Source organism: Pygocentrus nattereri, chromosome 5 (assembly GCF_015220715.1).
Source record: "Pygocentrus nattereri isolate fPygNat1 chromosome 5, fPygNat1.pri, whole genome shotgun sequence".
Taxonomy (NCBI): domain Eukaryota; kingdom Metazoa; phylum Chordata; class Actinopteri; order Characiformes; family Serrasalmidae; genus Pygocentrus; species Pygocentrus nattereri.
Window position 1 is genome coordinate 4,142,308 of NC_051215.1, and position 27,071 is coordinate 4,169,378.

General features: G+C 42.4%; 1 protein-coding gene across 9 annotated transcripts in view; it reads right to left on the reverse strand.

Annotated features, from left to right (window-relative positions):
* Positions 1-27,071, reverse strand: part of syne2b (spectrin repeat containing, nuclear envelope 2b) — a 218,823-nt gene that overhangs the window by 59,995 nt on the left and 131,757 nt on the right. For 8 of the 9 annotated variants that reach the window (XM_037538458.1, XM_037538456.1, XM_037538460.1 and 5 more), the window contains 15 exons: positions 24,044-24,199; positions 21,121-21,240; positions 19,252-19,346; positions 17,772-17,937; positions 17,519-17,635; positions 16,786-16,923; positions 15,841-16,041; positions 13,272-13,373; positions 10,390-10,509; positions 9,128-9,328; positions 7,490-7,663; positions 6,522-6,653; positions 4,688-4,920; positions 1,896-2,028; positions 144-725 (listed from right to left, as the gene is read on the reverse strand). In XM_037538458.1, coding sequence (XP_037394355.1) covers positions 144-725; positions 1,896-2,028; positions 4,688-4,920; positions 6,522-6,653; positions 7,490-7,663; positions 9,128-9,328; positions 10,390-10,509; positions 13,272-13,373; positions 15,841-16,041; positions 16,786-16,923; positions 17,519-17,635; positions 17,772-17,937; positions 19,252-19,346; positions 21,121-21,240; positions 24,044-24,199 — 2,670 coding nt within the window. The remainder of the gene's footprint in view (positions 1-143; positions 726-1,895; positions 2,029-4,687; positions 4,921-6,521; positions 6,654-7,489; positions 7,664-9,127; positions 9,329-10,389; positions 10,510-13,271; positions 13,374-15,840; positions 16,042-16,785; positions 16,924-17,518; positions 17,636-17,771; positions 17,938-19,251; positions 19,347-21,120; positions 21,241-24,043; positions 24,200-27,071) is intronic. The other variant, XM_037538459.1, reaches the window with a different exon arrangement.

Consider the following 27,071-nt stretch of genomic DNA (forward strand, 5'->3'; position numbering starts at 1 on the left):
AGGGGTGGGGGCTTTTGCATACTATTTCATCCAAAAACAAAGGCAGCTTGGACCTCCCTTTATACAGTGAGTGGAAATATGGCAACACACACAAAGCTCCAGTTCCACATGCTGATCCATTTTACTGACCAACATAATCTTACCTGGTGCAGTCCTTGCTGTGTAGAAGAGATGCCTGTGAAGATCTCCGTCCAGTCATGTTCTACCTGAGTGAGCTGAGCCTTTACTGACAGCAGGGCAGGAGACAGCGCCATTGGACTGCTCATGGATGTGGAGGAGACATGTTCACACACTGACCCTTCGGGTCCAGAGGAACCTGAGACAGTTCTACTGCCCTGAGGAACGCTGGAGGAACCAATGTCTTCACACGCTAATGTGTTTACTGGAGTTTGATCTTTAGATTCATCAAGCAGGGAGGAGTGAACTTTTGAAGAATCTTGGTCCTCATCCAGGGATGCATCTTCTACTGGGTCAGTGTTGATCACACCAATAATATCTGAGGTGGTCTTAATCCTGATTGAGGAAATATCTTTATCACCTGCATCAGTGAGGTTCTCTTCTGACTCACCGTCATCACTGAAGTTATCGTGTACATATTCAGCCATGTTGGCAGGCTCAGAGAGAAAGTCCTGCTGTTCTTTCTCACTCAGCTGTAGGATCTCAGTGCCAGCGCTGATCACTGAAGCCTTCAGTGCTGATTTTACTTCCAGCTCCTTACTCAGCTCCTGGGAAGAGTGTGTACAATACAGACCAGTCAGAGAGCATCATTTATTCCTTTAACTTCCAGGCAAAACTGTCTTTAAGTACAAGCTACATACTGGAAAGTACACAGAAGCCTCAAAAACGACATTGAAAAAAAAAAAAATTAAAATAAGTGAAATGGTTACCTTCAAATTTTGAGCTTAATATTATGTTTAATAGAACAATAATTTGTGGTTTACATCTTATTAACTTACTATTTGAAGTTCAATAAGCTCAATTTTAACGTAGCCCTTGTGTGGTGTTGACGTGTTTGTTACTCAGTGGTCTGGTGGATCCACATTATGGTTTTTAAAATCAATACAGCCATAATAATTTATGTAAAAATACCAGATGTTTAAAAAATTACAAGTGTCCAGCGTACGGTTCTACTTTAGCAGCTGTAGCCAGTCAGCGGCCTGTCCATATTGTCAACCCATCCTCACACACACACACACACACACACACAAACACACACCAACAGCAGACCATGTAGGGGTAGAACAGAGTGAAGGACACAGCACCTCCACACTTTTAGTCCCCGTGGGTTCAGCCCAGCACCACATGTGTAATATAAACGTGGGGGGGGGCACTGAAGAGTGAAGGCACTGAAAATGGACTATTTTATATGTTCTTAATAGAAAACAAGCAAAGACCAAGAAATCTGGGGTTGGAATAATAATAAATCACATTGTTTCTTTTGGTAAACACTGAAAATGGACCTCTCAGACCCCAACACCACAAAGGGTTAAGTTAAAACATTGAATCATTTGTTATAGTGTAAATATAATATTAAGCGATTTAGTAATTAGTGTGTCCACTCTTCATCTTTATTTCAGATTCCATTCTTTCCAGCAGACTCGCTTTTGGTTTTTAAAGGACCCTGCAGGGAAAATTTTCCACACTTCCAAAGTTCAGTCGAGTTGGCTGCATTTCCCGCTTTTCACTATTAGCATTTATTCATAAAGTTAATGGACAATTCGAACAGCTCAGTTGAAACACAGAAAAAAAGTTTGTGATAAAAACAAAATACAACTTCAGTGATGTTGAAACAAGCTCAAACAAAAGCAGAAATAAACAGAATAAACGATGAATAAAAAACAGTAAAGGTAGACGGTAACATGGAAGAGAGTAAAACAAACCCGCGAGGAACTCACTATAAACTCCTTGTAGTGCGTCAGCACTTTATCTCTTTCCTGTTTAGGTGAGGTCAAGTGACCTGTCCAGTCGTGCAGGCATTCTTTGGTTTTGTCCACCCACTCATTCAGCGCTGCTGAGTCATGGTGATACCTGCACAAAAAACAATCGGACTCAACGTTATTCATTTCATTCACCCTCCATTCTTCATTCTCTTCTTATTTTCTGTCTGTTGTTGCTGCTCCAACTTGCGACAGTGATTTGCTGATCAAATACTTCAAAAAATCAAAGTTACACACATTACACTTCTGTTGAATACTTAGTAATCACTAAATCATCCATCCATCCATTTTCTAAGCCGCTTCTCCGTCAGGGTCGCGGGGGGGTGCTGGAGTCTTCGGGCGGAAGGCAGGACACACCCTGGACAGGTCGCCAGTCCATCGCAGGGCAAACAGACAGACAGACACAGACAGCCACTCACACACTCACACCTAGGGGCAATGTAGCATGTCCATTCGACCTGACTGACCCTCTGACATCACACTGAGCGTGAAGTCACTGTGGAGTGAAGGCCTGGAGAGGGAGGGGCAAGATAGAGGAGTGCTGTCATTGTAATTTGTTCCCTCAGTGGTTCTAATGCCAAGCACTAGAACCCTTCACTCTGTAACACTAAACTGTACTACAGTACAGTGATGCTGATTTCTGCTGGCGTTCTACTGGATATGCAGTGTTAAGTGAGTGCCAGGCTAACGGTGGTGCACATTAACAGTCGTGTACATTGACTTTCCCACAATGGGTGAAACTGATGGCAGCTCTAGTTTAAACTCTGACAGTTGAAGCCTGTAATGAGCTTTATTGTGTGTCTTTAGTGTTTCAGTAAATCCTTCAAGTTGAAGCCTCAGTCTTAACCCTGGAGGAGGCTTTAGTCCAGTACACTTCACTTTACTTAGAGCGGACTAATACAGCTTATGAGCTCTTATAATTTGTTATGAAAAATACTTATAAGGTACAATGTTATTGTCATATTGTATAATAAGCATGGCTATAATGTGCATTGCATTTTTATGAATATTTATAGCCATGTTTCTAATGCCTTATGAATGCATTATAACATGTTATGAATGTGTTTATAGATGCTTACAAAGGTGACACTTATAGAAAGTTTTTTTTGTGGAAATCCACAAGAATGCACTATTAAAAGATACATAATTTACTGAATTGATCTGTTATTATGTTGCCTGTCTGACCACTTTTGAATTATGAGGCATGCTGTATATCAGTTTGATTATAACTTCATGATTGACACTCACTTTATTCTTAACTTCATTCTCAATTAATTCTGAATTAGCAATAAATCATTTCTTGCCATTAGGCTGTAATTTACCAGCCTCATGCTAGAATCATGGTCACACTTTATTTGCATGGACCCCTACAGATGCTCTACAGATACTTAAATCACTAACACACTTTCTGGTGATATGATTGATTATCAGCAGCAGCATGGTTAGGGTTAGGATTAGGGTTAGGGTTAGGTGTAGGTTTTGCCTTGAGATTAGGGTTAGGTTTAGGGTTTAGGCATAGATTTAATAAACTCTTTCAACTGAAACAAAGTTTCATTTAATAGATATTTAGTTGAATGTTACTTAAAGACAGACTGAGCACTGACAAAACACCTACAGTGGACCGTCCAAATAAAGTGTATTGCAATTTTGAAAAACGGTGATTCCAAACTTAAGAGCGGTGATGTTTTCTCCAGGCCAGATCTTCTCAGTTGCCTGTGTTAGACATGGCAAGTTCATTTAGTGCTTTACAAATGAGAAAATACAGTCATGTAAAAAGTAAAGAAGAATAGATATTAAAACATGATTAGATTTAAAGGAGAAGAAAAAAAATCATTAAAATAAAAATCAAAGGAGAAAACAAGTTAGGATAATTAATAATCAAATTAAGAATGAAAAATTAAATTAGGATAATAAAGTGCTGTTATAGAGGAGAAGGGCTTGAAAGGCTAACAGTGTTTTAAAGTGAAGGCGAAGGCGAAGGCGGCTCAAATAGGAAAGAGTCCAGTGCTGGGGCTCTTCTAATGCTCTCTGTCATCTGGCTCCATTTAAGAGGAGCACAGTGTCTAAACGCTGCTTCTCCAGGTTTAGCCTTCACCTTCGGCAGGACTGACTGACCGGTTCCTAATGGTCTGAGAGTGCTGCTTGGCTCAAATCGCTGCAGCGGATCAGATAAATACGCTGGTCCTGCGCCATTCAGAGCAGTCACAGCACCTTAGCCTCTTCAACTCCTTGAGACCCTTGAAACTCACTTTGTCATAACTTTCATATTTCATAAGCTCCATTCAGAAGCTGGGCGTCGTATGAGGCTGTAGCTCTTCTCTCCAGTCTAATAGACGGTGATGTCATTTTAAACCCTTATAATAAAAGAAGCTGAACTCAGTTTGTTTTTCTACTGAAAGTCGACCCGTTTTTCCCCAAATCTGGGCTCTAAACTATAAACAGACGGCGTCTCTTCAGTGATCTGCTCTGGAAACATCACTTTTAGAGAACAACACAAAGAGCGTCGGAGATTTTTGGCCTTCAGCAGTAAATTGTGAGCGTATAGTGACATGTGGAGATCATAAAACACACGTTCTGTTAATCTGAGGGAAACTTTTACAAAATTAAACATTTATTTCATGCAGTTACTGAATAATTTGCCCTATGATTCGATCACATAAATTCAGATGGACAAACCAAACTATACCCTGGAGAATAAGAGGTGAAAAGCCTATTCTGGAACAGACTGGCAGCCAGTGTAAGGATTTTACCTGTTCCATAGTGTTTTTATCTGGTGGGCAGAGTCTCGTTCTTGCTCTAGCTTCCTTTGTAGAGCAGCCAATCGCTGCTTCAACCTCAGGACGGACACGCCTACTCTGCGCAGGGGAAGGTCTGAAAAGTGACGAGACACGCTCATAGCCACACCTTCTTTCTGTATCCTGCAGGCCTGGTCAAAAACCAGGGAGATCCGCACTCTGTTCTCCACCAGAACTGCCTGCACAGCCTGACGGAGAGAAAAGAGTAAACAAGAACATTAAACACAGAGACACTGAAAACATGGAGAAGAAAAATGTTATGAATAATTGCGGTTCATCCTAATGACCTTTCCGAAGGTACCTGAACACCATTACACGCTTTGTTTCTACACTGACCAGCCACTTAATACTCTCTACGCTCACTGTCCATTTTATCAGCTCCACTTACTGTATAGCTGCACTCTGTAGTTCTACAGTTACAGACTGTAGTCCATCTGCTTCTCTGATACTTTGTTAGCCTGTTCTTCAGTGGTCAGAACTCTGAACAGGACCCTCACAGTTTAGGAGTGTGTTTATGGGAATTTTTGACCGTTCTTCCAGAAGCGCATTTGTGAGGTCAGACACTGATGCTGGATGAGAAGGCCTGGCTCACAGTCTCTGCTCTAATTCATCCCAAAGGTGTTCTATGGGGTTGAGGTCAGGACTCTGTGCAGGCCAGTCAAGTTCTTCCACACCAAATTGGCTCATCCACGTCTTTATGGACCTGCTTTGTGCACTGGTGCGCAGTCATGTTGGAACAGGAAGGGGCCGTCCCAAAACTGTTCCCACAAAGTTAGGAGCATGAAATTGTCCAAAATCTCTTGGTGCTGAAGCTTTAAGAGTTCCTTTCACTGGAACTAAGGGGCCGAGCCCAACTCCTGAAAAACAACCCCATACCATGATCCCCCCTCCACCAAACTTTACACTCGGCACAATGCAGTCAGACAAGTACCGTCTCCTGGCAACCACCAAACCCAGACTCGTCCATCAGATTCCCAGACGGAGAAGCGTGACTGGTCACTCCAGAGAACTCGTCTCCACTGCTCTAGAGTCCAGTGGAGGCGCTTTACACCACTGCATTCCACACTTTGCATTGCGCTTGGTGATGTAAGGCTTGGATGCAGCTGCTCGGCCATGGAAACCCATTCCATGAAGCTCTCTACGTTGTTCTTGAGCTGATCTGAAGGCCACATGAAGTTTGGAGGTCTGTAGTGATTGACTCTGCAGAAAGATGGTGACGCTGACCCCGCTCTGTCATTTTACGTGGCCGACTACTTCGTGGCTGAGCTGCCATCGTTCCCAATCGCTTCCACTTTGTTATAATCCCACTGACGGTCGACTGTGGAATATTTAGCAGTTCTTTCAACCTATTCTTTCACTAATGTCTGTAGAAGCAGTCTGCAGGCCTAGGGGCTTGGTTTTATACACCTGTGACCATGGAAGTGACTGGAACACCTGAATTCAGTGATTTGGAGGGGTGAGTGAAGACTTTTGGAAATATAGTGCCAATAAGTTGACACACCCTCTACACCCTCGACTTTTCCCAATGTGCTAAATTCAGTAAATAACCAGTAATTGTGTATTAAATGTGCAGAAGTGTGTTCTCTGCAGTGGACGTGTTAACAAAACATGCTATTTGACCAAGGGCGCCCTAACTTTTACACATGAATGTACGCAGAAAAGCTTTAAAATAGCAAATGAAGACTGAATGAAGACTGAATGAAGACTGAATGAAGAATGAAAAAAACTTTGGCAGCTGGAAAAGAGCAGCTACACATGTTCACCTGTCAGCCATTTCCAACAGTAATACCTCATAGGCTGATAGGTGCTCCTGTAGCTCCTCCTCTGTTTTCTCTACCAGGTGCATCTTGGGAAGTTGAGTTTCCAGGTCTTGTAGCAGGTTCTCCAACCAGGCCTGGCTCTCCTCCCACTGTGTCCAGGACTTTAAAAGGCCAGTTCAATGACGAAAACAGCAATAAGTACAGATTACAGTCAAGCTCAATACCAGACTAAAGACTTAAGTAATTAATTTTAAGTAATTAATAAAGGAATTTCATTTTAGATATTTAACATGTAAGTGTTCAGCATAATGAAATGTTCATACAACAGATGTTGGCCATATGAGCATATAAGGATAATATGCTGAGCACAAATAAACATAGAAAAATATCAGTTCTGCAAAAAATAAAGTTTACAAGTTTTTTTCCGCTTAGCCCAAACTTTTAGTTTGGCACTGCAGCACTGGAGCTATATGGGAAAGTTTAGCTACATAATGAAGGTTTATATCTCATTAATTAGCACAGCAAAGTGAAATACTTTAGTGCAACTGAATTATGTCCATATTTTAGTTTGTGTTCATAGATAACAGTGTCAGGCAGTTTCAGAAACCACATAAGAATAAAATATATATCATAACAGGCATATGGGGCCGTCGTGGGCTGGACGTTCAGGAACTGGCCCTGTAGCCAGAAGGTTGCCGATTCGATCCCCAGAGCCGACACCCCATGACTGAGGTATCCTTGAGCAAGACACCTAACCCCCAACTGCTCCCCGGGCACTGTGGGTTGGGCTGCCCACCGCTCCGGTCAAGTGTGCTCACTGCCCCCTAGTGTGTGTGTGGTGCTTCACTTCACGGATGGGTTAAATGCGGAGGTGAAATTTCTCAATTTGTGGGATTTAAAAAGTGTCACTCATAACGCAGAAAATTGTGTAAATTAGATATTTTTCTGCTCCATTAATTCACAGTGAGTGTTCATTACCCACTGGAGTTCCTTCTACCTGCAGAGCAGCCTGTAGTGCAGCCACAGTGTCCCTCGCCTGTCGCTGCAGGCTGTCCACCTGCTCTTCCAGCTCTGCCCCTGCAGCCTTCGGCCCACAGGGGGCGCTGTCTGGCGTCCAGGCACTCAGCTGCTGCAGAGCCCTCAGACGGGCGTCCAGAGACAGAAAAAAGGTCTGTAAACACAGAAAGGAAGACTGATGGCTAAAACGTTTCCTGAAACATCCTCCACACTCGCCTCAAAGCTGCAAAGCAATCTTAGATTATTGAGCTGTTAAATCTTACAATGATAACTTTTAACTGATGGAGAATTTGTATTATCTATTTATTATTATTATTATTGTTATTATTATTATTGTTATTGTTGTTGTTATATGCTATTATGTATTGTTATGGTTATTAAATATCATACATTTATATATGTATTTTCCATTTTACTTCAAAAACTTCATTCATTAGTTACATTTCAGTGACAGACATTACTAATCGAGTTGGGATGAATCCAAGTGTTAGTCCAAGTGAAAATGAAACAAAATAATAATGTTACCATGCAGCTACACAGTTGTGTGCAAAAGTTGGAACACACCTGACGAGGCTTTGCTGGTTTAGATGTTATTTTTCTGCACATTGTAGAGAGTTTCTCACTGCGACGAATATTTGCAATCATTTATTTATTTAATTATTTCATATTTTCCAATCTGTTAAACTCAGCACACAAGCAGTGGGCTCCTGCTGTCTTCAAGTCGTGTCGGAAATGTCGTATTTAGGAAACGGAGGCACCACCTCATATTTACCGGTGGGAAATTCGGATTTTTCAATGAGCCCCGAGTTTCCGAGTTGAAAGCCGCTGATAAAGTGGCCATATTTCAGTTATTCATCAGCCACAACATTAACACTGCGGACTGAAGCCATCCACACATGGAAATACAGATATACTGTAATTTATACACAGAGCCCCTGTTTAAAGACAGAAAAACACAGATCAAGTCATACGTACGACCCTATAACGAACTTAGAAGTCGTTAACTTCCAAGGAGGACTTGAAGGTGGCCCCTCTGTAGAGGATGTGCCAGGGGTGCCAAAACTTTTGCATACCACTGTGTTTGGCTCTTATCAGGCGAATGATCTAACGGGAACTTAAATCATCCTCAGTCTGAAGGGAAGGCTACCTTACACGACAACCTACGAATGCGAAGCTGTGCTGATCTGCTTCGTGGCTGCTGCTACTGTTTTTAGCCATGTGATGCATGTTTGTCCATATAAACACTGTAACTGTGTGTCACACAGCGAGTGAATCCACACAATCGTGTCTATGACACTCTTTCAGGCAAATGTGTGATGATTTAGGCATGCTGTTAGCGCTGTGCTAATTGTCTGGGCCTTAGCTTCTATAACTTGTTAGCCACATTAGCCTCGTAGCTCTAGCACAAAGCTAAACAAGCCGACCTCAGACCCCAAACTTGTCTTGGCTGATCATTGACAGGGTGAAAAACAGCAAATGTGATTATTAACTGTCTACACATCTGTCTGTGCGTAGCAGCTGTTCAGTAGCTGCCGGCGGTCAGTTGCATCACAGCTGCATTCAAGCGGAGAACCAGTACCACCCATGCAGGATTTGAACCAGGGGGCCTTGACTTTACCATGTGTGTGCTAATAAGTGAGCGCAGCTGTTGCGTGTTGTCCAGTTGTACGTGTGTAGTGCGGGTCAGTCTTTCTCTGGCCAGCTCCAACAGGTCCTGTAGGCTTTTCATCAGCCTCTCATACTGTTGCTGCTGCTCCAGCCCGCACTGGACATCACCGCTGCGCTCCTTCAGACCACACCACACACTCTCCAATAGGTTCTACAGACAGAGAGAGAGGTGTTAGATATACGACGCATACAGGACATGGGGTCATATGTGGGGTCATATTTCTTTAGGTCCATTAATCACGAAATTCACACATATTATTAAGGGCAAACAGAGGGATATATGAAATGGATATATGAGGTTTTGTTCAGACAGCAGCAAAATTATATATATACACACACACTGGTCAGGTGTAACATTATGACCACCAACTTGTTTCGGCACTCATTGTCCACTTTATCAGCTCCACTTTCTGTATAGCTGCACTCTGTAGTTCTACAGTTACAGACTGTAGTCCATCTGTTTCTCTGATACTCTGTTACCCTGTTCTTCAGTGGTCAGGACCCCCATGTACCCTCACAGAGCAGGTACTACTTGGGTGGTGGGTCATTCTCAGCACTGCAGTAACACTGACGTGATGGTGGTGTGTTAGTGTATATTGCGTTGGTCTGAGTGGATCAGACACAGCAGTGCAGCTGGTGTTTTTAAACACTGTGTCCACTCACTGTCCACTCTATTAGACACTCCTACCCTGTCAGTCCACCTTGTAGATGTAAAGTCAGAGATGATGGCTCATCTGCTACTGCACAGTTTGTGTTGGTCATCCTCTAGTCCTTAGTCACAGGACGCTGCCCACAGGACGCTGATGGCTGGATATTTTTGGTTGGTCTCAGTCCAGCAGCGACACTGAGGTGTTTAAAAACTCCAGCAGCACTGCTGTGTCTGATCCACTCAGACCAGCACAACACACACTAACACACCACAACCATGTCAGTGTTACTGCACTGCTGAGAATGATCCACCACCTGAATAGTGCCTGCTCTGTGAGGGACGATGGGGGTCCTGACCACTGAAGAACAGGGTAAAAGGGGGCTAACAAAGTATCAGAGAAACAGATACAGTATATATACACACACAGATTATATACACATTAGTATCTATACACAGTAAGAATTTTCAAAGCCTCTTCACCTAAATAATCAAACAGCATTTCAGGTTTAAAAAAGAAAAAAAAAAAAAAAGATCACTTTAAAAAGTCTGGACCAGGCGCACACCTCCAGTGTGTTGACCTCCAGTGAGAGTGCTGATGTTCGCTCTGTGATCTTTGTATCCTGTCTCAGCTCCTCCAGCTCTTTCTCCTTCTGCTGGAGCTCCTGCTGCAACTCGGCAAGAGCCTGCCCACAAAAACGGACAGCGAAGATCAGAGGTCACTCTCAGGTCCATTTCAGGCCAACATTGTACAGTTTAAGGCTACAGACACATAAGAGCACTGAAGCTGCCCTCTGAATACGTTCTAACGGTCTGATATACAGATACTGTGTGTGTTGGAATAAAGCACGTAGTTATTTCAGAGAAGTCAGATGATGATATGGAGGCTGATGCTTGACTGCACTGATAACAACCAACTGCAGCTGATTGGCTGAATCTGAAACTCACAGCATGCATGAATAAACGCTTGAAAAGTCCCGTCTGACTGAGAAATGAAGAGTTCTCTTCAATACTTCCCATATAAAACCCTGAAAGTCTTCACAGAAGGCCTAATGGTTCATAGGAGCCAAAATACATGTCTGTAATTTTAGTTCTTTTTTAATCATCACGTTTGTTATAAATAAACTGCACATATTGTAGTAACACTTAGTTAATTGTTAAGTTTCGGTTTGAATTTAGAACCTGTAGTATTTAGGTACAAGTTAGCTCCCCTATTGGTTCGGACTTCAGGAGCTGAACTGACGGCCTTAAACTTTAGATTATTTATCCACAAAATTAGGAAACTCCTGCACAATCAACCAAACACATTTTAATTAACCATGGTTGGGACCAGTTTCGTGAGAAAAAGCTTCACTGTAGGCCTTCTGGAAGTTCTAGATAAGTCAATGACTGTGAATACACGCCGTAGTCTGTCCAGGTTTCCAACACTTGTTGGAAATGGAGAATAGCTGGACTTTTTACTGAGTCACTGGAAGACTTACCAAGAGAAATCAGCTGAAATCTAATCTACACATCTAACGTTTTTATTTTGAGATGGTTGTACGAAGGTTACATGGTTCTAAAACTTATTTATAGACATTTTTAGACTTTTTCTCACTATGTTGGCAGACAGTTGAGCTGCTTTCAGGCACATTTCTTAAAATAAGCAAAGTTGTCTGCCAATATCATGAGATCATTTTGAATAAAATGACTCAAAACAAGTAAAAAAATGTCATGAAATAAGTTAAACAATCGTACTATAAGCTTACAGCAAGCTTAAAATGAGGAATATTAGATATATTGACTACAATACATCTAGTCGGGGCAGTTGTGGGCTGGAGGTTAGGGATCTGGCCCTGTGACTGGAAGGTTGCCGGTTCGATCCCCAGGACTGACAGTCCATGACTGAGGCGTCCTTGAGCAAGACACCTAACCCCCAACTGCTCCCCAGGCACCGTGGTTAGGGCTGCCCACTGCTCCGGGCAAGTGTGCTCACTGCCCCCTAGTGTGTGTGTTCACTAGTGTGTATGTGGTGTTTCACTTCATGGATGGGTTAAATGCAGAGGTGGAATTTGCCTGATTGTGGGATCAAAAAATTATCACTTAACTTACACTTACTGGCCAATAAAACATTTTTTTGCAGTGAACTGACTATAACCAGCTTCAAATGACTGTGTTTGATCCCGAACAGCTTAAAAATGTCACACATGCCTTCGCTCAGCGCTAACATAGTACTAGTAATGCCATAGGTGCATTGGCAGAAATTAGCCTTATTGAAGAGGTGCTTTATTATTGTGTTTTGACCAAGATTTGAACGTTATGGATCTAACAGTCACGGTGTACCATTGCAAATGTTCCGCATACGCTACACATGAAAATGAACAATGCCATAAACTACGCGAATATCATTGCTCTGGTAAGAAACGTTTGTATCTCCAAAATATTAATCCCAGAAAAGGCAACTGCCAAAGTTTTATTACGCAGCTCTTCAACCTCCTAAAGGCTCAGCCAGATTGCAACGAGGTCCCTGTAGTTACTGAATAATAAGCCTACGTATCTAACAAGCCTGAGATTTTGAGGGGTTAAGTTTGCATGCTTTACTTTAATGTTAATGGAATAAAATTTTAATCCATTTAATTCCAGAATGTTTCTGTTAATCCACACTTCACACAATGGCCATTAAAAATAGAAAATTAGGAGGTTTGTGTACGACAGTCTTATAGCGTTTGCACATATTATGAATTTTGAAAAGGAGTTTTTTCTTCTAATGCATTTTTACATCCCTTAATCCTTAAATAATAAATATTTTATGTTTACAACTGCTGTTGGTAGTGGATATAAACTTTTAAATGCTACCGTGGCACTAAATTACTCAGAAAACACCAAAGAACAAGATAAGATAAGATAAGATAAGATAAGATAAGATAAGATAATCCTTTATTAGTCCCACAGCAGGGAAATTCACAGTATTACAGCAGCAGCAGAGTAACAGAAGTAAGGCACTCAGTAATAGAAACGGGAAACAGTTTAAACATTATAAATAATAAAAATTAAAGTTAAATCTCTAGACTATTTACAACAAAATAAAAATAAGAATAAAATAAGAATTGCTTAAGATCTATATTGCACTTATGAACATATTGCACAATAAAAAATATGCATTCTGAATATAAGTGTATATTGTATGTGTGTTCAGCCTTTACGTGGAAAACAATACTGTGGTACTTTCAGACTCTACTACCACTCGAAGACACGCAAAACTGTCTTTCACTTCCTAAAACTCAGGCTGGACTAAACCACAGTGACACATTCACCATCAGCTAAACTGACCTCAGCGTTTCTCACAGAAGCTGCCAAAGGCAAAGCCTCCAAACAGCTGTGGAGTTAGCATGAGTGCAGAAATGTATTCCAGGTTTAGTGTTATAAAGATACTTTCCTCTGCCTGTGTGTGAGACAGGCAAGCGTTTACCTGTAGCCGAGCACGAGGGTCACATCCTGGATCTTCCTGAGTCGCTGAGCGGAGGGCTGAGATGTTAGCGAGTAAAGAGTCATGCATGTTTTTAATCTTGCTCTGTGGGGTTTGGAAAAACACAGGGCTGTAATAAAAGTGATCACACATATATTAGGAAAACATTAATAGGAGGTTTATTAGAGAAATAGAACTGGCCACTTTATCAGAAACCCCCCTCCTGCAGCTTTACCTTGATGGTGTACAGTCAGAGACTGCAGCTCATCTGTTGTTGCACAGTGTGTCATCCTGTAGCCCTTCATCAGTGGTCAGTTTCTGACCACAGAGCCCCTTTTGTCTGGATATTTTTGGCTGGTGGTCCACTCTCAAACCAGCAGTGACACTGATGTGTGTCTGATACAGTCGTACCAGCACCACATGCACTACCATCTCAGTGTCACTGCTGTGCTGAGAATGGACTACCACCCATATAATATTTGGTCAGCAGTGCTCCTGTGGTCAGAAACTGTCCACTGGAAAACTGACCACTGATGAATGAGATCAACTGTGTAGTAACAGATGAGGCACAGTCTGTAGATTTACACTTGTGTAGTGGATCTATGAGGTAGGTGGAGCTCAGTGGTCAGTAGGAGACACTAAAAGTTGGGGGTTTCTAATAAACTGGCCAGTAAATGGATGTGCAGGATTTAAGACAGTAGAAGAATGAATAGTTTTTGTCTTGTCCTGTGTAAGAACAGTGATGGAGGGTGAGGCAGGTTTTTAGGGTGTTGAAATGCTGACAAAGTCACACTTTCTTCATTTAGTGTGAGTTAAAGCATCTCCTTTTTGGAGGGACAGGGTTTGTGTGCACCAGTTCGTTAAACATGCTTCTAATGTCACTGTATTAGTGCCAAAAAGTCAAAGATTGGACTACAGTTTTGGACCAGACTATTTTTAGATGTTTGTATGAACTATGAGAATATATATATTTTATTGTGTAAACATTTCATGAGAAATGGGCAAACAGAAGAGATCCAAAACTATCATTATGTCATTATATAACCAAATCTCATTTTTATTAATGTACTAACTTTAAAAAGTTGGGACTGTAAATAATAAAAACAGAATGCAGTGATTAGTAAATTCTGTTTTAATTATGCAAATTCAGTTTTAAAAAAAAAGGTGCAAAAACACATTTTTTTGGTAAATATAAGCTGATTTGAAACATGATGCCTGCAAAAGTTGGGACAGGAGCATGTTTACAACACTTAGTAAACATGTTGTGGACTGAAAACACAAACCAGTTTTGAAAGTGAAATGTTTGCCATTCTCTTCTTATATAAGTTCCACAACCATACAGAGCCTTCGTTGTCGGGTTTTGCACTTCATAATGCACTACATGTTTTAATTGAGATACAAGTCTGGACTGCAGACAGGTCAGTTTAGCACCCACACTCTCTGATTACGCATTCAGAATGTTTCTTGCCTTTGTCCTGTTGAAATCAGCATGGAAATCAGCATCTAAAAGGAAGCATAGGCTGCTACAAAAAAAAAAAAAACACATATATGTGTGTATATATATATATATATATATATATATATATATATATATATATATATATATATATATATATATGGGTGTTATTGGCACTGTTCACTGTTAATGCTCTGTAGCATGACAGACCCTGGCTTTTGAACTTTATGCTGGTAACAATCTGGATCCCTTTCTGCTTTGAGAACTTAGAGAACACAACATCCATTATTTCCCTAAATGATCTGGTTGATTTGTCGTACCACAGTACACATGCATCAGTCCATTTCAGATTATCTTTAGCCTAGAGAAGTCGACAGTGTTTCGCTGTGCATAGCACAGTCTTAACTTGCATTTGTGGACACAGCAAGAGAACGAGATCATAGACCATGGTTTTTAAAAGAATTCCCACACCCATGCAGTGGTACCTGCATGGGCGTGGGCAGTCGTGGGCTGGAGGTTAGGGAACCAGCCGTGTGACCGGAAGATTGCTGGTTCGATCCCCTTGGCTGACAGTCCATGACTGAAGTGCCCTGCAAGTGTGCTCGCTGCCCCCTAGTGTGTGTGTTCACTAGTGTGCACGTATGTGGGTGTTTCACTGCACAGTTGGGTTAAATGCAGAGGTCTAATTTCACAGTGTGCAAACACAGAGATCAATGGTTCAGAATTCGATCCATCACAGAAGCATGCTGTTCTTCATGCAGCGCTCTCTGGTGAATCAAAAGGTTGCAGGCATTCAGTCGTGGTGTCCGGCCTTGGCCTTTATGCACAGAGATGTCTCTGGATTTTTTTGCTGATGCATATTTTAATTTTGATGAAGTGGCGATTGTCAATTACTCCTTGTTCATAAAGGACTCGGCCTTTCCTGGATGCTCCTTTTATACCCAAGCATGACTGCACCGCCTGTTTTTGAACATTTCTAGTCTTAAAGTTTCCCTGTCATAAACATTTTTGCAACACATTGCAGGCATCTAAATTGCAGGTATACTAATGTGTAAACAGCTGGACGGTCATTCTTGTGTTTATGAGTGACAGTGTCGTGTGTTCAGTGTGTCTGACCTGTGTGTGGACTGTGTGTTCCAGCTGCTTCTGGAGCTGCTTCTGTTTCTCCGAGAGAACATTCTGGAGCTCACACACACCGTCCTGCAGCAGATCCAAACACACCCTCGCCCCTGACGCTGCTGAGCCTAAAGACCCCAGGACCTCCGACCCCTGAGAGCTCAATTCAGCACCTACAGAGGTCAGCTCGGCAGACAGACTCTACCAATCACACCCAGAGAGGAGATTAGGACAAAGTTAATCTACTAAATTTAGCAAATGAATTACTGTATGTTTGGATTAAAGAGTTCATCTACTCAGGGTTAAAGGATGAGAGCATGTAAGAATGGATGAATGGAAAGATGGATGAATGATGGATGGATGCATGGATAGACAGAAAGATGCATGGAAGAATATGTGAAGGAAAGCACAGGTGAATAAATAGATTAATGAGTGATTATATGTTCAAGGGATGGATGGATGGGTGGAAGGATGGATAGAAGGATAATGGAGAGAGGATGGATGAACTGATGAAAAGTGGGAGAGATGGATGGAGGGATGGATAGACTGATGGTGGGAAAGATAAATGGATTTATGGATGGATATATAAATGATGGATGAATATATGGATGGGGGAAAGATGGATAGATGGCTGGATAGATGGATGGATGAACAGATGGATGGACAGATGGAAAGTGTGAAGGATGGATAGAAAATGAAGGAATGGATAGCTAGATGGTGAGATGGATGGAAGGATGGGTGAAGATATGAATGAAAGATGGAGGGTTGGATATAAGGATGGCGGGAGGAATGGATGGATGGACAAATTAGATAGCTGAGAAGTGGGAGGGAAGGATGGAGGAGTGGATGGATGATGTAGAGATGGAGAGAGGAAAGGGTGGATGGAGGGGATGGAGAGATAAATAGATGGGGGGATGATGGAGGGATGGATAGATGGATGAGCACCTGTAGCTGCAGCAGCTGGCTGTTTGTATCAGTGAGTGATTGTCGAGGCCGAGAGAGGAGTGTGTGAGAGAGAGAGGAGAGAGAGAGTCCGACTGCACTAACAACCTCAAACAATCCTTCATCTACTGCTCGCGCATCCTAGAGAGAGAGAGAGAGAGAGAGAGAGAGAGAGATTTCAATTGCTTGTTAACACAAATAGCTGATCAGCCAATCACACGGCCGCAACTCAAGGCATTTAGGCATGTAGAGGTCAAGACAACTTGCTGAAGTGCAGGCCGAGCATCAGAACGGGGAAGAAAGGGGATTTAAGGGGCTTTGAACGTGGTGTGGTTGTTGGTGCCAGACGGGCTGGTCTGAGTATTTCAGAAACTGCTGATCTACTGGGATTTTCACACACAACCATCTCTAGGGTTTACAGAGAACGGTCCGAAAAAGAGGAAACATCCAGTGAGCGGTCAGTTGTGTGGACGAAAATGCCTTGTTGATGTGAGAGGTCAGAGGAGAATGGGCAGACTGGTTCCAGATGATAGAAAGGCAACAGGAACTCAAATAACCAACCAAAATCTCTGAGGAACGTTTCCAACACCTTGTTGAAAGTCTGCCATGAAGAATTAAAGCAGTTCTGAAGGCAAAAGGGGGTCCAGCCTTTTACTAGCAAGGTGTATGTAATAAAGTGGCCGGTAGGTGTATATTATATTATATATACATTTATAGGTATATATGGGTTACTCACTGGTTCTGTAGACGCTCTGTGTCCGAGCTGTCTGAGGTGTGTGATGTGCGACTGTAGCTCCTGTAGACACACAGTTCCATCAGCACTGCTCCACACACACAGAGACGGGATGGATATCTGCAAACAAACACAAACTTCACCTTTAGCTATATTAGCCTCGTAGCTCCAGAGTAAAACTAAAGAAACCACAGACACCAAACATGTCTTGGCTGATGAGGTGGGGTGGCTGTACAGTAGGACAGTGAGTTTAGACCTGTACTGATTCTCCTGTCTCTGAGTTCTCATCCTCCTGCTCCTGTTCTGCCCTCTGGGTCAGTCTTTGGGTCAGTCTCTGATGGAGATGAGTCCACTTCCTCTGTACTGACTGCTCCTCGTCCAGTCGCAGCTCATCCTGCTCTACTGCTGCTGGAGCAAAGAGCCTGTGAAGCCCACAGAGGAGCAATGTCCAATCAAGATGGTATCTACGTAGATGTGGCCAAGCCAGCTCTCCCATTGGTTAGGACTTCAGGAGCTGGACTGAAGGCCCTAAATGTTAGATTCACTACCAACATGATTAAGAAGTGACGGAGGAACCAACCAATAAAGTTTTGATTTATGGTGGGACCAGTTGTTAAGAAAAAATATCACTGAAAGTTCTGGATACGTCACATTTTGTCACAAAAGCAGTTATTGTCGACTTTCAAGGCACTTCAAGTTCACATTTTACAGCAGAAACGGTCAAACGCACTGTCTTTGATTTAAATAATAACATCTACTCAGTGAGTCTAACAGAGAACCACTCTGGATTCAGCCATGTGAGCACAATTCATACTGGACATACACCGATCAGGCATAACACTATGACCACATCCTTGTTTCTACGCTCACTGTCCATTTTTTCAGCTCCACTTACTGTATAGCAGCACTTTGTAGTTCTACAGTTACAGACTGTAGTCCATCTGTTTCTCTGATACTCTGTTACCCTATTCTTCAGTGGTCAGGACCCCCATGGACCCTCACAGAGCAGGTAATGTTTGGGTGGTGGATCATTCTCAGCACTGCAGTAACACTGACGTGGTGGTGGTGTGTTAGCGTGTGTTGTGCTGGTACGAGTGGATCAGACAGAGCCGTGCTGCTGGAGTTTGTAAACACTGTGTCCACTCACTGTCCACTCTATTAGACACTCCTACCTTGTCGGTCCACCTTGTAGATGTAAAGTCAGAGACGACAGCTCATCTGCTGCTGCACAGTTTGTGTTGGTCATCCTCTAGTCCTTCATCAGTGGTCACAGGACGCTGCCCACAGGACGCTGCCCACAGGACGCTGTTGGCTGGATATGTTTGGTTGGTGGACTATTCTCAGTCCAGCAGCGACACTCAGGTGTTTAAAAACTCCAGCAGCACTGCTGTGTCTGATCCACTCAGACCAGCACAACACACACTAACACACCACGTCAGTGTTACTGCACTGCTGAGAATGACCCACCACCCAAATAGCACCTGCTCTGTGAGGGTCCATGGGGGTCCTGACCACTGAAGAACAGGGTAACAGAGTATCAGAGAAACAGATGGACTACAGTCTGTAACTGTAGAACTACAGAGTGCAGCTATACAGTAAGTGGAGCTGATAAAGTGGACAATGAGTGTAGAAACAAGGAGGTGGTCAGAATGTTATGCCTGACCAGTGTAAATAAGTGTGTATATGTGTGTAATTCTACAATTGTGTGTGTGTGTGTGTATGTGTGTGTGTGTTACCCTGTATGCTCCTCTGTCGTCTGGCTGTGTAGTCGTCCTCTGGCTGCGATGACTTTAGTCAGTTCTCTCTGCTCACTCAATCTCTGCTCCAGCTCCTATCAGAGAGACATAAAGTTAAAGGGCAACTCCACCGATTGTTGTAAACAGACTGGCTTGAGAAAGTGGTTTTGATAGGAACCAGACATCTGAAGAGGTTAATGTCTCTAAAAGCTACCAAGTCTCGTAGTGCCAGACATGATCTCTTAGTATGGCCGCATACAGGGGCCGCAACCCAAATGTTAAGAAGAGATATGTTGTTCTTTCAACAATAATCAAACCACTTTGGGAGCCACAACATTTTATGTCCACTTATTGAAGTAACGTTTTACCATCTTGGCGAAAACGCAGACTCTGCTTGAAGTTTTAGCTCAGCTATAACTGCTTTTCTCGCATCTCTGGCAGGAAATTTTTCTGCAAAAGTAGAATCATTTCTTGTGAAATGCTTCTTGTTCAAATGTTGCACCATTTAAGGTTGAACAGGACAATTCGAGAAACAAGAACCTGGCGAACGAGAAATGACTTCAGCTTAGTGACTTTTTAGCGTTTGGCCGTTTCTCGTTGCAGATTAAACGTATCAGGAAACCAGCTGGAGTGACTATGAATGCAAGTGAGTCCATTCCTCTCCTAATTATCGATGTCCATCTTAAATCTTTCTCTCTGCCTTTTCGTTAGCTGGTAGCCAGGCAAGACTGTTGTCTGCACTGCTATAGTGACCAGCAGCCATGCACCAACCTTCAGGGTTAAAGGGTGAATTAGCAGTTATATTCCAACAATGTATTGTTAAGATAATATATGATTTATTATTAAAACTGTGTTGGAAAGACCAGCAGAGCTCTATTTTACTGTAAAGGAGGGTTATTTTATTTTTACTAAGAATATAATTCCTCAACAGGGCAGTAAAAAAGCCACATGTTGCTGACCCCTGGTCTAGGTCCTAAACTTCTCCCAACAACTGGTCCTACTCAAACAAGCATGTTTAGCCCCATGTGCCTTACAGAAAGTCAGTACATTAAATGGTTATAACTACATTACCTGATGCCTGAGACACTGTTTCACAACAGCTTTGCAACTAAAGTGTATTTTTTAAAACCACTTGTCTTAGACGTCTTTGACGTTGTTCTTTTTTTAGATTCACCACTATTTTACCATCATCAATATTACATATAAAACTCAGAAGACTCGTGTAGGATCACTGGTGGCTTTGGATAGTAAATAAAATGGCTATATTTGTATTGTAGACACCGTGACCCTGGTTCCCATCACCACCACTGTGTAGAAATCGGTAAGGACTCTGGGAGTTTCTCTACAGTGAAGCACTTCAGATAAAAACACTCTGAACACTTGTTTAAATCCCAATGATGGGATTTTGCACACATTTTTGAAAAATCTCTACCCTTTACAGTTTTAGTATCACAGCAACATCATATTGAAAGAATATTGCTGCATTTCAACCTAATCTCTGTTTGCTGCATCTGTATATTACAGCCGACAACCAAGGACAGGAATCGTAAGTAATTTTCTTGTATTTAAAAAAGAAGAGAAAACCTATTGAGGTTGGGATAGTAGGTGGTTGGTTAGTGTAGTGGTTAACACCTCTGCCTTCTAGACTGAGGTTCAATCCCCACCTGGGCAAACACCTTACACTATACCAATAAGAGTCCTTGGGCAAGACTCCTAACACCGCCTTGGCCTACCTATGTCAAAATAATCAAACTGTAAGACGCTCTGGATAAGAGCATCAGCCAAATGCTATAAATGTAATTGTATTGACTTGAAAGTCACTGGACAGGTGTTGAATTCTGTGAATGTATGTTTTAGTATCCATGTTACCCTCTGCTGCTGCAGGCTGCTCTGTCTGAACAGCTTGCCCTTGTTTGAGGTCAGAATTTCTTGTACACTGCAACTGCGCTGTAGCCGGACCTGCAGGGGGCGCTCTCTCTCGACACATGCCTACAACACAGAAATACTACCTGTGATCTGACGGTACAATGTTAAAATATTAGACACTCTTTTCAACACACAGGCTAGAGGTTTGAATGTAGATAAGTCATAGCAGCGTAGTAAGGTAGCTGATGTGCTGTTATTAGTAATGAATTCTATTACTAACAGTATTACTAATGAAGCCTTACACAGGTTTTAGAGAATTCTGACATTCTACAGGCTAGTTTAGGAAGAACTGAATTATCTACCATCCTCTGCAGCTACTGATGTAAGTTTGGGCAGCTTCAACAGCAAGTTGGCAAAAATCCCATTCAGCATAGTGAAGCTGTAGTTTAGAGCTGCTTTCTAACGCTGAAATTTCTACTTGAACACATTGTGCTGCCAAGCTGGACTGGGCTGTTTTTAAAAAGACTTAGATTTAAAAGATTTAAAAAGACAACAAATTTGCTACCATTTTGTCAGAGAGGGATTTTGGAATAAAGTTGAGTTGGGTTAAGACTTATTAGGGTTGCAATTTTGAGGGGTTACAGTTGAGATCAGAAAGAATTTTATACAGTTACATTTGGGGTCAGACCAAACATTTTGGGGTACAGCTGGTTTAGGAATTTTGTTGGATTACATTTGGATTCAAACAGAATTTTGTGAGATTAGAGTGACGCTTAGACAGGATTTTCTTGGACTACAGTTGAATTTAGGCAGAATTTTGCCAATTACTGTTCAGATCAGACATAACTTAGCTGGGCTGCTGTTAGGTTTACAGAGGGTTGAGGTTTAGACATAATTTCGCTGACTATAGTTAAGGTCAGAAAGCATTTTGTTGGGAAGCAGTAGGATCTGGGATAGAATTTCTGTTGGGCTACAGTCGGGATCAGATAGAATTCTGTCGTGCTACAGTCGGGATCAGACAGAATTCTGTCGTGCTACAGTCGGGATCAGACAGAATTCTATCGTGCTACAGTCGGGATCAGAGAGAATTCTGTCGGGCTACAGTCGGGATCAGACAGAATTCTGTCGGGCTACAGTCGGGATCAGACAGAATTCTGTTGTGCTACAGTCGGGATCAGACAGAATTCTGTCGGGCTACAGTCGGGATCAGACAGAATTCTGTTGGGCTACAGTCGGGATCAGACAGAATTCTGTCGGGCTACAGTCGGGATCAGACAGAATTCTGTCGGGCTACAGTCGGGATCAGACAGAATTCTGTCATGCTACAGTCGGGATCAGACAGAATTCTGTTGTGCTACAGTTGGGATCAGACAGAATTCTGTCGGGCTACAGTCGGGATCAGACAGAATTCTGTTGGGCTACAGGCAGGATCAAACAGAAGTCTGTCGGGTTACATTTGGAATTAGACAGAATTCTGTCGGGCTACAGTTGGGATCAGACAGAATTATGTCAGGTTACAGTCGGGATCAGACAGAATTCTGTCGGCTACTGTCGGGATCAGAGAGAATTCTGTCGGGCTACAGTCGGGATCAGACAGAATTCTGTCGGGCTACAGTCGGGATCAGACAGAATTCTATCGTGCTACAGTCGGGATCAGAGAGAATTCTGTCGGGCTACAGTCGGGATCAGACAGAATTCTGTCGGGCTACAGTCGGGATCAGACAGAATTCTGTCATGCTACAGTCGGGATCAGACAGAATTCTGTTGTGCTACAGTTGGGATCAGACAGAATTCTGTCGGGCTACAGTCGGGATCAGACAGAATTCTGTTGGGCTATAGTCGGGATCAGACAGAATTCTGTCGGGCTACAGTCGGGATCAGACAGAATTCTGTCGGGCTACAGTCGGGATCAGACAGAATTCTGTCGGGCTACAGTCGGGATCAGACAGAATTCTGTTGGGCTACAGGCAGGATCAAACAGAAGTCTGTCGGGTTACATTTGGAATTAGACAGAATTCTGTCGGGCTACAGTTGGGATCAGACAGAATTATGTCAGGTTACAGTCGGGATCAGACAGAATTCTGTCGGCTACTGTCGGGATCAGAGAGAATTCTGTCGGGCTACAGTCGGGATCAGACAGAATTCTGTCGGGCTACAGTCGGGATCAGACAGAATTCTATCGTGCTACAGTCGGGATCAGAGAGAATTCTGTCGGGCTACAGTCGGGATCAGACAGAATTCTGTCGGGCTACAGTCGGGATCAGACAGAATTCTGTCATGCTACAGTCGGGATCAGACAGAATTCTGTTGTGCTACAGTTGGGATCAGACAGAATTCTGTCGGGCTACAGTCGGGATCAGACAGAATTCTGTTGGGCTACAGGCAGGATCAAACAGAAGTCTGTCGGGTTACATTTGGAATTAGACAGAATTCTGTCGGGCTACAGTTGGGATCAGACAGAATTATGTCAGGTTACAGTCGGGATCAGACAGAATTCTGTCGGCTACTGTCGGGATCAGACAGAATTCTGTCGGGCTACAGTCGGGATCAGACAGAATTATGTCAGGTTACAGTCGGGATCAGACAGAATTCTGTCGGCTACTGTCGGGATCAGACAGAATTCTGTCGGGCTACAGTCGGGATCAGACAGAATTCTATCGGCTACTGTCGGGATCAGACAGAATTTTGTTGGGCTACAATTAGACCTGCATAGTACACGTGGGGCGGTGGGTCAGTTCTGACTCGGATGGATGGAATGTTTTTGAGTTCGGACTAAGGCCTGAGTAAAGCTCTACTCTCTACAGGCTGACAAAACAAACACACGTGGTAAAGTGAGAAGCTTGATGTGTCTGAAAAGCACCCTGTGGGTTTTGGATTGGATTGGATGTCCGAATGACGCCTGTTCTGTGTGTTTGTGTATGTATACCTGCTCTTCAGTGTGTCTCTCCTGCAGCAGCAGCTGGAACGTAAGCAGGTTTTTCTTCAGTCGCTGTAGTTTGGCACTGAGAGCGCGCTGCTCTTCTTCATTATTACCCAGCGCAGACACACTGGACACTTTCTGCTCGATCTCCACAAACATCTCCTGCACACACACACACACACACACACACACACATAGCAGTGACAGAAAACTGTATTGGCTTACATCATCCTTTTCTGAGCACATCATGTGAATTTATACAAAGTGTCATCCTTATCTGAGCACTGAGCTGCGTGTGTCTGTGTGGGTGTGTAGGGCTGTGTTACATTTGCACATGCAAATATACTCCTAAGTCTAAACTGAGCTAGTTCCATTGACCTGCTGTGGACAAACAGAGATGGCAATAAAATCCAGCACAGCTGCAGCAGCGGAACAGCAAAACAAAACATTTGCATTTCCTGAAAATCATCTTACAGTTTGAAGCCATGTGAGCTGAATTTTTGACCTCTGATCAAAATGTTAATTTTCCGTTAAAAGATAGATATGTTAAAAGAATATTCTGAAAAAAATCTAATTTGCATAACCCAAATGTAGCCGATCAGCAATCGATGACAGTACGTCATACTGCACAAACTGCCGTAGACAGTTTCAACCAGCCTGTCACAGATTCACCTACTTGCAGGACTGTATGTAAACATTTTGAGCATGAATCACTGGTTCTATAAAAGTTGCAAACGTCGTAGCACAAATGAAAGAAAATTAAAATGTTTCTAAAAAGTAGATTTTTTAAAACTGAAAAGTGGCATCAGTTTGTAAAAGGTTTATATTTATGCTAATTTTTTAAATGTACAGATAACAATATAGACGTAAACAGATTCATTAGACGCCTGCTGAGTCGAGCTGGAAACAGAGGGAAAGGTCAGAGTCCACTACTGGAACAGAGCCAGTATAAACAGGTCAGAGAGACTCAGGTGTCACAGTTTTTCATTTCAGTCTCAGTTTCAGTTTAATACTCTCAGCTCTACATACAGTAGAGACACGTAGCCTAAATACACGAACTTAAATAAGAACGATTGACAGGAACAAACAAAGTCTAAAGTAAATAAGGGTTTGGTGTGTTTGCAAAAACGTGTGTGTGTGTGTGTGTGTTTATTCTTTCATGCAGTAAATGATCCCTCATTCTTGCCTGAAACATACAGTAGATATTGTAGTTTCTCAAGATTTAAGAGTTTTCATTATTCATTTCCGCAGGTCATCTACTCAAAACTAAAAGTCTGCTTGAAACCCTTTTTTAGTCCCGCCCCTGCCCGCAACCAAACCGTTTTTACCCACTCGCGCCTGTGTGAAAGTGCTGACCGCGCTGACCGACCGTTGGGCGCTGAAATGAAATACAAGATTTTCCACATTGCTAACGCCGCGCAGAAGCAGTATGTGTTAATCAGGCCTAAGCTACAAGAATTTGTGTTGTTCACATCTTCTGTTCATTTGCAAGTTTTAGAATGACTTCTGTCATTTTAATTGCTTTACTGTTATCATTTTATATTGTTTTTATATGTGATTTAGTGCTCCTTCGACTTTATTTAGGCTATTCATTAATTTGTGATATTTCTCTTCATGAGTGCTTTGACCCGCTCCCGCCTGCAGTGGGCTGGTTTCCTGCCCACTGCTACACATAACACTGATATTATGGTGGCTCCTTTAGAAATCTGCGGGAGTGCAGACCTCTACTCAGAACTTTCATGCAAATTAACAAACAAACATATGACCAGTGCGATATGGATACATTTTACTCATGATTTGCAAGGAAGCTTGTTAGTTGCAGGTAGAAAAGAAAATAATATATATATTTTGACATTGTAAGTCAAAGGAATAACTTATTATGTCAAAAATAATGAGTTTTTACTCTTCTTGAAAGTTGAATTGTCAAAGTTTTTTGTATTATTTTGAGGACATAAGTAATTATTTCTAACACATTATTTATAATAAATATCATTTTAATTGCATTTTCCAGAACATACCACATACTGCAATTACTGTGGTCTCTAAAATCTAATACGAAATTTTAATGCCATCCTATTACACAGTGCAAAATACATCCTATACACAGCAGGTCAGCAGGTCACTGCAGTGCTCATCCTCTAAAAGATTAATGAGAGAGTCAGATTGCCCTCATACAGAGAGGACGCTCCTCTTAACCCGACCCTAACCTTAACCTCAGCAACCAAAACACCAGCTTCAGCCTCTTTCACTGTTTATAATAAAAGCTGCAGCTTTTTATGGAAATCACCTTATGTAGAGCTGACTGATGTCCAACAACCACAAAGCAGTTGTGTTATGTAAGCACAAGTGCTAACCAATCAGCTCTCAGTATCAGTAACACTAACCAATCAGCTCTCAGTAGCAGTAACACTAACCAATCAGCTCTCAGTAGCAGTAACACTAACCAATCAGCTCTCAGTATCAGTAACACTAACCAATCAGCTCTCAGTATCAGTAACACTAACCAATCAGCTCTCAGTAGCAGTAACGCTAACCAATCAGCTCTCAGTAGCAGTAACTCTAACCAATCAGCTCTCAGTAGCAGTAACACTAACCAATCAGTTCTCAGTAGCAGTAACACTAACCAATCAGCTCTCAGTAGCAGTAATGCTAACCAATCAGCTCTCAGTAGCAGTAACTCTAACCAATCAGCTCTCAGTATCAGTAACACTAACCAATCAGCTCTCAGTAGCAGTAACACTAACCAATCAGCTCTCAGTAGCAGTAATGCTAACCAATCAGCTCTCAGTAGCAGTAACTCTAACCAATCAGCTCTCAGTATCAGTAACACTAACCAATCAGTTCCCAGTAGCAGTAACACTAACCAATCAGCTCTCAGTAGCAGTAATGCTAACCAATCAGCACTCAGTAGCAGTAACTCTAACGAATCAGCTCTCAGTAGCAGTAACTCTAACCAATCAGCTCTCAGTAGCAGTAACTCTAACCAATCAGCTCTCAGTAGCAGTAACACTAACCAATCAGCTCTCAGTAGCAG